We start from the raw sequence: 15,232 nt of genomic DNA, 5'->3' as shown, positions 1-15,232 counted from the left end.
CATTTGAGGACTGTCACAACAACCTTTGACACATCAGTAACATACCGTATTTTCCGCACTATCAGGCGCACCGGATTATAAGGTGCACCCTCAATTAATGACATATTTTAAAACTTTTTCAAACATAAACATAGTAATATTCAAAGTAATAACTCAATAACTCAACTCTCAATAGCATAATAACTCTGTCAATATGACCAACCTTGTATTCCCCATTTACGAATCCCATTCTCAATATTGATCCATATATAAGGCGCACCCGATTATAAGGCGCACCATCAGCTTTTTTTAAAAAAAAAAAAGGCTTTTAGGTGTGCCTTATAGTGCGAAAAATACAGTAATTAAAGTTAAAGTATAAATTGCTATCTTGCTACAAGATATATAAAGCTTGCGCTTCCATTTTTCCTATGTTCAGAACCAATTTGTTCTTTGAATGATTGTTTACATTTTTTTGTGTAATAATGAACATTGATAGAGAATGGGTGGCTGTGCGTTCCTGCATGAGAATGATTTCTTATCGATTGTTTAACCTTTTCCAGGATGATGACTGCGGAGGAACTCCCGTCAAAATGCAAAAGACTGGAACCTCAGCGAAGCTTGATATGGCATAGCTCTTTTTTTGTTCTATCATCAAATGTTCATGCACATCTCACATTTTACTTTCAGTCCCCCCAGAATAAAATGCTCATTTTCTTTAAGAAAGCCTCTGTTCCAGGTATAAACACTTGAGCTACACATGCACTCTAAGCAGTGCCTTATTAGAACATGAAGTTTATTACTAATGACTCAGGAATTGTTTGTTTATAGTATGATCTTATTGTAATTGGCTTTTGTATTGGTGTTTAAAGGTGACATTGAAACACACATACCGTTGTAGAACAAGTTTATTCAAACATTTTTCTTTTAATGGTTCACTGTTGTAAAGCTCAATTTCAATGAACAATTTTAAATTTGGAGGATAATTGGGCCCTTAAATATATATTTTGTACTTTTTTTTTAAAAATAAAACATTTTCTGTGATGTTTGCTTATTGGTATAGATTTTGAAATTGTGAAATGTGGTACCATACTGCAGGGACATCTGAACATATACCCTTCAGTATTTCCGACTAAACCTTTGTCCCAGGTCATTTAGTATGTGGTTACAAGTGACACATTTATTTGTTCTGCTCCGGGCGGTCTACACTTATCACGTACGTGTTTGTACAATACAATTGGTAACTGTGCTTTAGCTGTAATTATTATTGTCAAAAAATAGCAACATCTCTTTAAAAAAAGTTCAGAAATCAGTATACTTTGTTTTGGTTTAGTTGCGTGTGTGCTGGAGTCTATTGTGTCTTTGTGCCTCTTAAAACACCTTGAATTTGCCTTGTGCAGTGGTTCTCAACCTTTTTTAAAGTGATGTAACTCCTGTGAAATATGTTTTCAGCCAACTACTCCTTAACCAGTGCAAAACATTTTTGGGTTAAAAAAAAATTACTGAAAACATGACAGTGTTTAACTTTAGAACTCTTAAAATTGCATTTGCATTGGTCCTCAAAAAAATAATCAGTGTTCTCTCTTGGATCATAGAAGAGATCTGTTATCAAAAACAAATATTTGTCCACATAAAATAATACAGTCAGACCTGTTCTCAAAGAGAGATAAATATTTGTCCACAGAAAAAATATTTAACATAAAGGTAATCTTTTGGGATGACATTCGGTTCACAAAATAAATCATTAGCTTAAATATTTTCCACAAAAAATAGTGTCGGACCTGCTCAAAGAAAGAAAATATTTGTCCACAGAAAAATAGGTAATATAAAGCGTCATATTTTGGGATTACAGTAGAAATCAGTTCACCAAATCAAATTTTATTTGAGACTTCGGCAAATCAGGGCTATATAAAGGGCCTCACAGGTGAAAAAGTCATGTTTAGACTTATTTTGAAAAAAGTCATACATCTTTTTGGTGTAGGTACATAACAGCATCCCCTGTCAAAGCTCCCAGAAGGGGAAGGAAAAACTCAAAAACCTCAATTTGGGGAAAATCTGAAAACTTCAGAAGGGCCACAGGTGGGAGGAGCCCCCTTACAGGCTCACAAGTTGAAGTGGTTGCTGCATGTACCAAATACAGATACACAACACAGATAGGTCATCAGTGTTTCAGCATCACTAGGAGACAGAATAGGACGAATTTTAGCGCTATTATGAAGGTGAAAAAAATGCCGTCCTCATCTTGTTCTTAGTTTTTCTCCATTGGTTTGGCTCATTTCTTCAAACTGAGATGACATTCTTATAACTATAAAGCAATTTGGCCAAACAGACTTGCAGTTCTGCACAACACTTCAGATAAACAGCAAAATGTAATTTGTCTCTCAAAACTACTCATCCTTGATTCAAAATGAAATCCCTTTCCCATGTAAATAGTACCATAAAAATGGCATGGATCCTTCTCAATAGCTTTGGCACATTTTCATTCATTCAGTACTTCTGTCAAAATAACTTGGATGGTACTGCACAACTACATAGATCACCTGGCAATGTTTGTGCAGCTCCCAAAACTGTTTACCCTTCAGTCAAAACTACATTCCCTTCTCATATAACTACTCAGTGCCTCCAAATTGTATTGTCTCTTTGGTATTGTGTAAGTACTGCAAGTCAAAATGCATAGACGGTTTGTCATGGCATATTTCTAACTATAGGCGTAACATTTTCACACCACACACACTGCACTCGTTCTGCTGAGGAATTTCCATTTTTATTTTCAACTAACGTAAATTGTACACATTATAGGAGGTAGGGAACCGTAAAAAAAGGAAAATATACTGTGTACAAAAAATACAAAAACCCACAAAAAAAGAAAAAAAAATCAACACTAAATACAAAGAGTCACAAATGAAGACATTTTGTTTAGTCATGGTCACTCCCCTCTCCCTCCTAGTCACCATAGTCATCTTCCTGGCCATCCATTCTCTGTGCTCTGTTCGGCCTCAGATTCTCATCCACATCACATCTGATGTGGTCTCTTGAGATACAGTGCAGGAAGAGGTTGTCGGCCAATACTGCACACAGGCACAGAAAACATGACAATTCGTTGTTCTTGTCTCATGTGTTTGTTACAGATGATCAATCACAGTACAGTAATGACTGCATTGCTTACTGTGTCACACCACTTTACTGTATGGCTGCTGTACTTACATTTGCACTGCAATTCTATTATGAACTCTTGCTGTATTTTGTCCAATTTACAACAGTATTCCCTTTGTTATTCTACAAATATGAGCTGAATGCATACAATACTGTGACTTCACTTTGAGATACTGTAAGATTTAGTGTAGGACATGCACATGCATACACAGTCAAACAGTGCATACCTGTTTTCCCGCCAAAAGATTTGAATGATGGATGAAACTGGAGCGTGGTACATTAGGCTGCACTCTGCCTCTGCCATTGTGAGCCCATGGTTGATGACATGGTCAATAATGGTGGCCCACATTTCATCAGGGAGAATATGATGTCTGTGAACTCCTCTTCCTGCTATTCGACCGCCACGAAACTTCTCTCCTTCTCCTCTTCCCTCTCCTCTACCCCCACACGTTCTTCCTCCTCTTCCTTTTCCCCTTCCTCCAGGTGGAAGTTGCTCTTGTTGAACTCCATGCTGTCTCTCCATGTTGACATAGGAAAAAAGTACTGGCACCAGGCCAAGCTGTATATATACCACAATGCCAGCACTCCAGAAGATAGACAACACCTGTCAGGTAACTCAACAAACAGATGGATTGGTCATCTACATTGTGGGAAATGCCTCCTTCGTTAGTCAAAAAACTTATTTCACCTAACCTGAATGTCCTAAATTTACTATAACATCTTCCAAAATATGTAATGTACTCTATTTCAGTTTCCTAACACTATTTTGCGGATGACTGGTGAGAACGAGACGAGGAGGACTATGAGGGGGTAACACAGCAGCATGGGAACACGGAGAACGAAGTTAGCGAGGTACGGTGTGCGGAACGGCGACAACAAACAATGACCTGGACACGGACTTTAAGTAGACGCAAACAACAATTAAGATAACCCGAAACACCTGCAAGGAGGACGAGAGGTGGGGGAAGCAGATTAAACTAATGAGACACAGAGAGGAAGGGCTGACGTGAGGGAAACATAAACAAGTACTAAGGACCTGAACCAAAACTACACAACCGATGAAAACAACAAACCCAACCAAAACATGACAGCTATTTGCAAGGATGTACTAAAGGCTTGACACATATACGAAGCATTTGTAAATGTGATGAAAGCAATGATAAATGTGATTCTGATGTGAGAAACTGCAACATAGTTTAGGGATTTGTCCATCTTTTGAGAATGTCATCTCAGTTTCAAGAAATGAGCCAAATCAATGGATAAAAACTGTAATATGCGTCTGAAAAGAGAGGGTTAAGTCAAATATCCATCCATCCATCCATTTTCTATAGCCGCTTATCCCCACAGGGGTCGCAGGCTTGCTGGCGTCTATCTGAGCTGGCTTCGGGTAGTGGGCGGAGGACACCCTGAACTGGTTGCCAGCCAATCGCAGGGCACACAGAGACGAATGACCAATCACATGCCCAATCACACCTAAGGACAATTTAGTACCTACTATGCATGTTTTTGGGGAGTGGGAGGAAGCCAGAGTGCCCGGAGAAAACCCACTCGGGCTCGGGGAGAACATGCAAACTCTACACAGGAAGGCCGGAGCCAGGTGGATTTGAACCAGAACCTTTGAACTGGGAGGCGGACATGCTATTCACTGCGCCACACAAGTCAAATATCACGCTAATTAATATAGCTATGGACAGCAGAAGGAGGAGTGTGTATTGCTGCATCATTAACTTAATTAATAATAAACATGTGTCCACAAAAAATAATCAAAGTTTCAGACCTGTTCTCAAAAAGAAATATTTGTGAATAAATGCTTGTCCATGGAAAAATATTAAACATAAAGCATCCTTTTTAAGGATTACAGTAGAGATCTGTTCACAAAAAATAAATGATTAACGTAACCGATAGCGAGAGGTGGCACGTGACAATTTGGGTCTAAGTATTCTATTGGGCGGCGGGGTGATTTTATTACAATTCTGTTTTTTTGTTTGTTTGTTTGTTTGTTTGTTTTTTAAAGAAACTGGATTCAGCGCTACAAATTATCTTAAAGAGAAAAGGGACATTCCTTGTTTTGTTTGTTAAATAAGTACAATATTGTCTATTGGGTGTGGGTCATTGGCAAAAGTCTAAATAGTCCGTCTTGAATAATTTCTTGTAAGTATTGAAAAGTCATTCAACATGGAGTATTGTGTCCTTTTAGTTGTTTCTTACTGGCTGGCGAACGCCCACATAGACCATCTTGAATGTTGTATTTTTGTTAATTTTGAAATGAATATCAATCTTCACTCCACCCGGACGAGGGCGCTGCAATCTTTCGCTCGCCAAATGACATTTTAGCAAGAAGACTCGGCAGCAGGCAAGGGTGCGTAAAACAAAGTCACGGCTGGTGCGTAGGATCAATTAAATAGAATTTAAGGACATATTAACATATTGAGAACCATGCTGAGGGCTTGTATAAGAGGTGCTAATTCTACAGTCCAGGTAAGACCTCAACGCGGCGATAGCTGCTCTTATATATTACTAGAACGCTACACAAATCTCAATTTTAGCATTAGCATGCCAGCAGGGAGAGTTGTCTTTCAGTGACCGACAGCCTGGTTCATGAAGCCGAGGCGTTTTTGTACACTGTTATACATGTGAATCTACGCGTTACTTCTACATATAAAATTGTTTCCTTAATTTTGATTCACATTTTGTCATTAACATGTAAATCTGACACATTTATTATATAAAAAAAACAATGCATGCAAATATCGGAGCTGTTAACTTTTAATCTGGTTTGGAATCGGTCGGTCGGTTGGGGGGGTGCCCTTGGGCCTATACAGCACACTGTGTACTTTGCCGACAGAAAACGGCGGCCCTGGGCCGGGTATTTGTCCCTCAAAGTTACACAATGTAAGTTCTAGACCGTTTTCCATTAAAAAGAATAAATTAACATATAATAAATTTCAAACAATGTGTTCTTAACGACTAACAGTATGTTTTAAATATAATCGTAGGTCTACAGTAGTTATCATTAAGTTATATTACATGGTTGGTGGCGATTCACAGAAGGTCGCCATATAGCTACCTACAGCAGCAGCAGCAGCAGGAGGAGGAGGAAAGTTTATTGCCGGATTTACCGTAATGCCCCTAAAGCTGCACCAGTCTGCCTGGTAAAAACAAGCGGTTCGGAAACGTAAAGAAAGAAACTATACATACATAGTTTGAGCAATTTACCAAGAGAGAATGAGCACATTAGAAGAGGAAACATCAATAGTTTGGCAGCACTGTATTCCGAAACAATTTTTAAGGGGATGTTATTTCCAGTATTCTAAAGCATTTTAGAGCAAACATGCCTCTTAAATAGCGAATTGGTATACATATACAACTATGAGCAGACGCAGAGTAGAAAATAACCTTTCTAGCAAAAATATTCACATATTGCCTCAAGATCTTACATGAGAAGAAAAAAAATATGAGTGCTGGTGAGGAAAAAAAAAAAAGACCCGAGCCATGTCCCCAGGATGAAAAAAAAGCTTGCACATGCCACAGTCGACGCCACAAATTTTGTGACAGTGTAGTAACCAATGGGAATGTGTCAAAGTATTAATTAGATGATCATAAAAAAATCAGATGATGGTGACTGTTATTCGAGATGGAATGAACCCTGCATTTTCGACCTTTTTCTTAGAAAAGCTATGGGCAAATCCCTCTGAACAGTCTACAGTCTTTTAGACACTACACATCTGGGGAAAGCAGGTATTGCAGACACACACACACACACACACACACACACACGTACACGTGTTTGGACCAAGTAAAGCATTTCTTGTCTTTTTCATCCATCAGTGGTGCAGCCAAAGTGGTTATTGCTGGTTTGATGACAATCAGCAGTGGCATTGGAGGAACCATACTATACGCTAAATGGGACCACAAGTTCAGAGAAACAGTGGAGAAAAATGTCCCTTATTCAGAACAGGTTTTTGGGTTGGCTCTGGGACCTCCTGCCGCAGTTGCTGGACTATCAATCAAAAAACAGGTCAGAACGGATTCAAAGAAATTTGTGGTGGAAATGTTTAAAATACTTGAGTTTCACATTTAAGAAATAAATTAATGTACCGTATTTCCCGCACTATAAGGCACACGATAATAAGGCGCACTCTCAATTAATGACATATTTTAAAACTTTTTCTATCACAATATAGTAATACTCAAAGTAATAACAATAATAACTCAAATAATTACTCTAAACTCTCAATAGCATAATAACTCAATGTCAATATAACCAACCTTGTTCAACTGTAAACACACAAAAGAAACAGGTAAAGTTTACTTTTTTAGTTCATTCCCCATCTACGAATCCCAATCTCAATATTGATCCACATATAAGGCACACCTGATTATAAGGCGCACCATCAGCTTTTTAAAAAAAAATCTTTTAGGTGCGCCTTATAGTGCGGAAAATACGGTATGTTGAAGTGTGCCTCTGGAGCTCAGAAAGAAAAGTGCGTATAGGGGTCATTAGGAAAAATGGCATCCAATTGTATTTTGTTCACACCAGCATAGCGTCATTGGTAGGCAAGTCTGGATACTATTAGTTGTAGCAGGCAGCACCAGCTTGCACAAGATTCATCACAGAAATTTGGCCGCATAGTATGGGTATCAGACACTTTGTGAAATGTACCGAGAGTGAAATGACCCAGGCGGGATAGACACACAGATCGGGCACTATCTAATGGGATGGAAGGAGATCTGTTATTTTGTTTTGTTATTTTATCAGGTTTTTGGGCCAAAAGTGCAATGAATACACCGGGAGAATACTCTGCCCATCATTTACTCCATTATGATGTACTACTTGATCATCTTATTCGACCTGGTAGTAAACTGTCAGAGAAATCTCAGAAAAGAAGACTAGGACAAGCCTAGCTGCTTAAACAGCAAAAAGAGTAACTCAGGCCAGCCAAGATTGACTTTTCTATGCCGGGCATAGGGAAAAAGCTTGGGCAAATGTAACTCGTGGGTCTTCCAACGCTAGTTTTTCACTGCCCAGCCGTCCCCCCCTGGCTTTTATTGAGCAAAAGCATAGCAGATTACAAGACACAACAAGAGAGCCAGCCGGGCGCCACCGGCAGCTGGGCCAAGGTCCCGGCTCACACTTTCGTGCGTCAACAGCTCTATCTAAGGACAGGGTCAAGATGAACTAGGATTGCATAAATGGGTAACAATGAACTAAGCACATAATGATAACAACCTAATATATGATTTCCTTCACATAAACCACATTGTTAATTTATTTATTTTTCCGATTGCTGTTCTCTCTACTTTTTTTGGCTGACTTTTAACTTGACTTGTCATACCCCTCTGTTTGCAGGTAAGAATGTATACTATGAACCTAATTTATACATAGCAAAAACCAAAACTGAGAAGGGGGTGAAGAGAAAAGACCCCATTTGCCATGCTAGGATACAGTAAAACTCCTCCTCAACTACAAATCCTGCATGTGCAAAAACAAATCCACCAATGTGAAATAACCTTCATGTATTGAAGCCTTTCTGTAGTGATGGGTTGGGTAAGGTATGAAGCGTGTCCGCACACTGACACGTGTTGACACTGTGTTGATATTGTGTCATCAAATACTGACAGCTGCTAGACATTAAAAATGCCTGAAGGCAACCCACTTGACAAAAACTGACCTTGGGTATACCAGGGGTGTCACTAGACCTAATAAATTAGGAATTATGACAGACTATTATAAAGGATTAAATATAACGAATGATCTTATGTCAAATGAAATACACTATTTTTAGGTAAATGTTTATAGTTAAATGTCAATTTGCCCAATGCAAGTCAATAGGACTTTTTGGAATAGAAAATGAGGATTTGTGGGAAAAGGATAAATAAATATTTGGAATTAGAAAAATACATGCGGTCCTCGTGAATATCCATCCATCCATTTTCTATAGCCGCTTATCCCCACAGGGGTCGCAGGCTTGCTGGCGCCTATCTCAGCTGGCTCCGGGCAGTAGGTGGGGGACACAGCCAATCGCAGGGCACACAGAGACGAACGACCAATCATGCGCTCAATCACACCTAAGGACAATGTAGTATGTCCAATTCACCTGCCATGCATGTTTTTGGGGAGTGGGAGGAAGCCGAAGTGCCCGGAGAGAACCCACGTGGGCTCTGGGAGAACATGCAATCCTCATGAATACGTAGAATAGAATAAAATAGGAAGTATCGGGGCGGCATGCCTCGGTGCTAGATTGGTCGTTTCTCAGCCGAGAGGCTGTGCATTCGATCCCCTGACCATCGTGACCGTGCGCAAGTGTCTTTGAGCAAGGCGCTTAACCCCTAGTCGATGCTAATGCTGCATCATCAGTAGGCTAGTGAGTGTAATGCGCTTTTGAGTACCGAAGGTAGAAAAGCGCTATATAAGTGAAAGTCCATTTACCAAGTCCATTGATCTGAGAAGTGAAGTGCAAACCTGGTCAGGGGTTGAACCACAAACTCTTTGCCTTGGTTCGGTACTTTAACCACCATACCAAGTAGCCTTTTGTTATGTCACAGACAAAATTTTAATTTAAAATGAATGGACCTGTCTCCCATTGGGAATGACAGAGATAAAATTCCAATTGACAACAAATGGGACTGTTTCCGATTGGGAATGAATGTTAAATTGGTTAAAAAAATTGGAATTCTGGAAAAAAAAATTTGCAATGTTTGAATTATTGGAATATTGGGAGTGATAACACGCTCACAAGGCAGTGAAGCAACTGTGTGATTTGGATGGCTTCAGCGGTTGAGTCGTGTTGGCAGACGCACTTCATTATAAACACGGGCGCGTTTTTGCTGTCTGTAGTTCAATGAGTTAATGAGTTGGTCTCGTGATTGTTTTAAAGCAGTACACGCATATACACAGGGGTTGTACTCTAAGCTCGGTGCGCACATCGGTGTTGTCGGACCAATTACTACCTTTCCCGCTTTCTTACTTCCCCCTACAAGGGAAAATCCCCCTGTTGCATGATACAAAAATGTTTTTCGCTGCATTTGTAAAGCATAGAAATTCGCTATAGCAAAAACAATCCTGCAGCAAAATTCTAACTTGGTTTATGCTTAATGCGCTGAGACGCGTTTTGCAGCGTTTTATACTCAGTGTAGCTTTCCCCTGCTGTCAGATGATATTCTCCCAGACTCTAGGTGGCAGTAAATGGAGTCAACACCATACAAACACCACTCTATAACAGAGGTAGGGAATTCCAGGAGATTCAAACGATCTAAATTTTTCCAAGTGTAGTTTTAACAGACTACTCTCCATCTCTCCCCAACGTGGTGCTCATCATGAGTTGTTTAGGGTATTTAGGTCACAGCAGTCCTTTTCAGTTGAATCATAAAGGTGTTTCTACTGGCAAACCTCCATAAACAATAGTTCATCCACCATTTTTCCCTCTTGTACAGACATTCCGGAAGGTATGCGTTGCAGAAAATCTGTTTTGCGCAGAGGGGCGTGGTTGCTGAAATAAGCGAACGTGTCAAGGTTAAACCAAGCTTAACACTTGAAGACAGGGTAAAAGTATTAAATATGAAGGATGGATGAGGCAAAGTGAAAGACATCATGTGAGAAATTGATGTAAGGATGAAAATGATTGCTTATTGTAAATTTGACAATTTCTGTCTTTCTTTCTTTCTCCATCCATCCATCCACTCATTCATTGATTGTGGTAATTTGGATGTTTTTTTTTTTGTTTTTTTTTTTAAATCCCCCTGTTGCATGATACAAAAGTGTTTTTCTCTGCATTTGTATAGCATTGAAATTCGCTATAGCGAAAACAATCCTGCAGCAAAATTCCAACTTGGTTTATGCCTTCAGTGAGATTATAGAAAGCACAACATGTATACGTCCGAGACATAGATTTGCTATCGTGAAAAGTCCCTTGTTGTGAAAAATTTCTGGCTCAAACATGATTTTGTTATAGAGGAGTTGTACTTTAATCCAAGTAGACCGTTAAAAAGGCGGGCTTGGGCGATCGATTTAACTTAGCATGTCTGTCTGGAACCACATTAAAGTGGAGATATACAGCTTTGAACAGTTAAATAGCAGGGCAATGTCTGGATTGCATTTCAATGAGAGAACGGTTTTCTCAACTCTCTCTTCACCACGACAAACTGGTACAGAGTCCGTAATACAGCAGACGCTGCACCAATACGCCTGTTGATCTCCCGTTCCATCCTACCATCACTCGTGAGCAAGACCTCAAGATACTTGAACTTCTCCACTTAGAACAAGAGGGGCTGATCTTCATCCCAACCGCTTTCACACTTGGCTGCGAACCGCTCCAGAGTTGGAGGCAACGGTCTGAAGAATCCAACAGCACATCATTCACAATTACCAAAGATGTAATGCTGAGACTCCCATACCGGAGCTCCTCAACTTCAGCTGCGCCTAGAGATTCTGTTCATAAAGGTAATGAACAGAATCAGTGACAAAGGGCAGCCTTGGTGGAGTCCAATCTCCACTGGAAACAGATTTGACTTATTGCTGGCAATGCGGACCAAATTCTGACATGGGACTGAACAGCCTGTATCAAGGCATTCCATACCCCGCACTCCCTAAGCACCCCCTATAGAACTCCCTGAGAGACACGGTTGAAAGCCTTCTTCTCCAAGTCCACAAAACACATGTAGACCGGATGGGCGAACTCCCATGCACCCTCGAGGATCCTGCCGAGGGTGTAGAGCTGGTCCACTGTTTCATTGCCCGGACAAAAACCGCACTGCTCCTCCTGAATCTAAGGTTCGACTTAACGACGGACCCTCCACCTGGGTGGCTGAAGAGTGTGATCCTTCTGTAGTTGGAACACATTCTCCAATCCCCCTTCCCCCCCCAGTCGTTCAATCCAGAGGTGGTGTTTCCTCTGTCCATGTGATCTTGCAGAGGCGTGTCAGCCAGGACAGCCTTACAACATCCAGAGCCTTTAGAAACATCCCAGATCTCATCCACCCCTGGGGCCTTGCCACCAAGGAGTTTTTTTGATCACATTGGTGACTTCAGCCCCAGAGATGGGAGATCCCACCTCGGAACTTCCAGACTCTGCTTCCTCAGAGGAAGACCTGTCGGTGGAATTGAGGAGGTAGCGAAATATTCTGCCCACTGGTTCTCGACATCCTGATTTGAGGTCAGCAGCGCCCCATTCCCACTGTACACAAGTGTTAATGTCTTCCCGACGGAGGACCAGAATTTCCTAGAAGCCGCCCGGAAGTCGTTTTCCATAGCCTCCCCAAACTCCTCCCACACACGAGTTTTTACCTCGGTGGCAAAACAAGTCTTTTAAATATACTGAATTGTACCTGACTTTTAAGCTAAAGTCAAATTTGGGTATAAAGTAGAAAGCAACATTAAAGGCAAGTGTTGATGCAGATTTTATCTTGGGTCTCATAACATTGTGTTGTCTTTATTTACAGTACGTCTCAAATACATTTACATATTCTCACATCTTAACTTTCTGCTATGTAGACTGATGTGGCTCAAACTCCAATGATGGAACGAATGATGAATGTATCTCAAGCCAAGCAAGAGAAGAAACTGAAGGCATCCTCAGAGAGTCCCATAGAAGTGGCTAAACCACTCACAGCACAGCCTGCTCAGAGCCTTGAGGGTAAGACTCTCATCAAGAATTAACACCCTGACACAATTCAAATTGTGCAAATGATACATTTTGAGGAGAAGTTTGTTGTTGGTAGTGGTATTTTGCTAGTATTGACAAATTGGCACCTTGTTGTTGATTGTTGTAGAACATACATGAGTCATTCAAAAATTGCACAGTAAAGATAATTTTTAATGTTGGCTTGTTAAAAGTTCATGCATGCATGCTCATGCACTAACAATAAATATATGTCAGACATGTCTTTTTCTATCTCAACATAAATCTGAGAGAAAAAAAACATTTGAGTACAAGTTAAATAAAATATTTATGGGTAAAATTGAACATGACAACTAATGAAATGGAGAGGCTACTCTATATATAGCCATTTTCACTAGGTAAATGTTTATTTTGTCTGTAATAATTTTTGGTAACATTTATTAGACACATATTGTTCGAGATGTGTCACGGGATTGAGTCTGCATGAACAAGACAAGATTTTTGCCAAATTCGTCATATAAAATAATGCTTCACTTAAATGTTTCGATTTTCAAAATGTTTGAATTTTTTTTTTATGTTCTGTATGAATATTTGTTCCTGATTAATGCCTTTAATTCACGTGCGCAAGAGAAAGGTGCATTAGAGCAAGGAAAGACGTGGTGTGAGGAGGGAAAAAGATCAACAACAGGAACAGCATTTAGTCGTTTTTATTTTTCCTATTGTTGGAACTTTCACATTTGTTCGTAGTTTCAATTGCGGGCCCAATTGAATAATAGTATATTGTTTACATACCTTTGTGAAAGATTCCTGCGTGTTCGGGTATGAGTCGGGATAAACACACATGCACACGTTCATCACGTCAACAACACTTCGAAGATTTATTATTACCAAATTGTCTAATGCAGTTTACAAGCCAATTGTCCAAAACAGAGATCTCTGGATCATTCCCGTGTCATGGTGAGAATGATGCCGGTTCCTCATCTGCCGCCCTCTTTTATATTTGCCGGTCCACCGAATGGGGGTTGTCGCCGGTCCATTCATCATGTTGGGTTGTTTCCTGTCCTCTGCTGCCCCCTTTCGGTTGGAGGATTCCAGTCCAAACATTTCAGCAACTGTGTAGATGCTTTTGAACATACTCAAATAAACATTAGAACGTTCTTTTTTTGCACCATTATATAGCCCTGACTTTTATTGTTACATTCATCCGATCTTTTAACTCCTCTCTCATACGGTACGATATTTCAGTATTTTATTGTTTGCGCCCGTAAGTGTGTGTGTGTGTGTGTGTGTGTGTGTGTGTGTGTGTGTGTGTGCATGTGTGTTTGTGTGTGTCCGCACCATCCCAGACCTGTGGACGGCAATCACCTCTGTGTATTCGAGGTCGATCATCAAACAATGCATTCTGGAGGACTTTACCCCCACTCCTATCTTTTGTGGCGCCCCTCTTTTGTTATTGCTGCCAGTAAGTCCCTGTTTTACTGACTGCATCACAAAGACAAATGATCGCACCAGGTGTTGACCTCCCGGGCCGGCTCCATAGAAAGTTGCTACTCTGAATTTTTCTTGCCAATCAACCTACTTGAAACTACATTCCTTCACTATCAAGCAAAATGTCTGCTGAAATATATATCATGGCCTTGTACAATTGTATTGGGAAAAGCCAATTTTATGGCTTACACATTCATCAGATCCGTGATGGTCAAACTCCATTTATTTGCAGCGTAGTGAAATTTTGCATTCACATTCAAGGCTGCGTGGCTTTTGTGAGTCACACGATTTTGCAAAACAGGAAAGTCTATAAAGTCTATGCATCACGTTAGGCCAGGGGTGTCAAAACTTTTTGCAAAGTGGGCCAGATTTGGTGTGTATGTAGGGGGGGCAACCTTGGCAGGCGTTCTTTACATATAACAGCAATTAATTTAATACATTTCAGCAAGCCGTTCTGTGTTTAACATTTGCTTTTTTATTTTCATTTCAGCTATCTTAAGCATGTGTTTTGGTTGATATGCATTTCAAAATTGAATTGACATTAAATATTGAAATTGAATAGTCACTTAACTTCACTTTTTCTTTAACACTTTTAACTTTTTTGTAACCGTTGAACAGAAGTCATTGTACTTTTGGGTGCAAATTACATTGGAAACATAAAAAAATATCTCACCATGGCAGTTTAATATTTATAGAATATTTAAACACAATAACAGAGAAATGAACAAGTAATAGTCATATCAAGTGCAGGGCTCATTTAAAATATTAAATTAGTAACTATAAATGTTGATTGGATTTTTAAATGGTTATTATTCTAGAGTGAAAACTTAAAAAAGAAAAAAACGTTTTCAGACTTATCGTGAATGAAAAATGACTTGCCCGCAGATCTGGAGTGCAGGACAAAGGCCAGGTGTGGCATTAGTATGGATGCGCAAGATGTCTTGTAAGTGAGAGTCCGATAGCCGTGTCCTCACATGGCTCTTATTTAAATTCCTAAC

The 15,232-nt window shown here is 39.9% G+C and overlaps 2 protein-coding genes across 7 annotated transcripts in view; both read left to right on the top strand.

Annotated features, from left to right (window-relative positions):
- Positions 1 to 1,020, top strand: part of slbp (stem-loop histone mRNA binding protein) — a 19,920-nt gene extending 18,900 nt beyond the window's left edge. For both annotated transcript variants that reach the window (XM_088431627.1, XM_088431626.1), the window contains exon 8: positions 540 to 1,020. In XM_088431627.1, coding sequence (XP_088287753.1) covers positions 540 to 611 — 72 coding nt within the window. In that variant the 3' untranslated portion in view covers positions 612 to 1,020. The remainder of the gene's footprint in view (positions 1 to 539) is intronic.
- Positions 1,021 to 5,447: 4,427 nt separating this feature from the next.
- Positions 5,448 to 15,232, top strand: part of immt (inner membrane protein, mitochondrial (mitofilin)) — a 53,357-nt gene continuing 43,572 nt past the window's right edge. For all 5 annotated transcript variants that reach the window (XM_088431164.1, XM_088431162.1, XM_088431163.1 and 2 more), the window contains exons 1-4: positions 5,448 to 5,607; positions 6,800 to 6,867; positions 6,958 to 7,147; positions 12,620 to 12,761. In XM_088431164.1, the coding sequence (XP_088287290.1) occupies positions 5,566 to 5,607; positions 6,800 to 6,867; positions 6,958 to 7,147; positions 12,620 to 12,761 (442 nt within the window). In that variant the 5' untranslated portion in view covers positions 5,448 to 5,565. The remainder of the gene's footprint in view (positions 5,608 to 6,799; positions 6,868 to 6,957; positions 7,148 to 12,619; positions 12,762 to 15,232) is intronic.

The sequence above is a fragment of the Hippichthys cyanospilos genome, chromosome 13 (assembly GCF_059441005.1).
Source record: "Hippichthys cyanospilos isolate Australia breed blue-spotted pipefish chromosome 13, RoL_Hcya_1.0, whole genome shotgun sequence".
NCBI lineage: Eukaryota > Metazoa > Chordata > Actinopteri > Syngnathiformes > Syngnathidae > Hippichthys > Hippichthys cyanospilos.
Note: the sequence above shows the minus strand (reverse complement) of the source record. Positions and strands in the feature narration are given on the sequence as shown.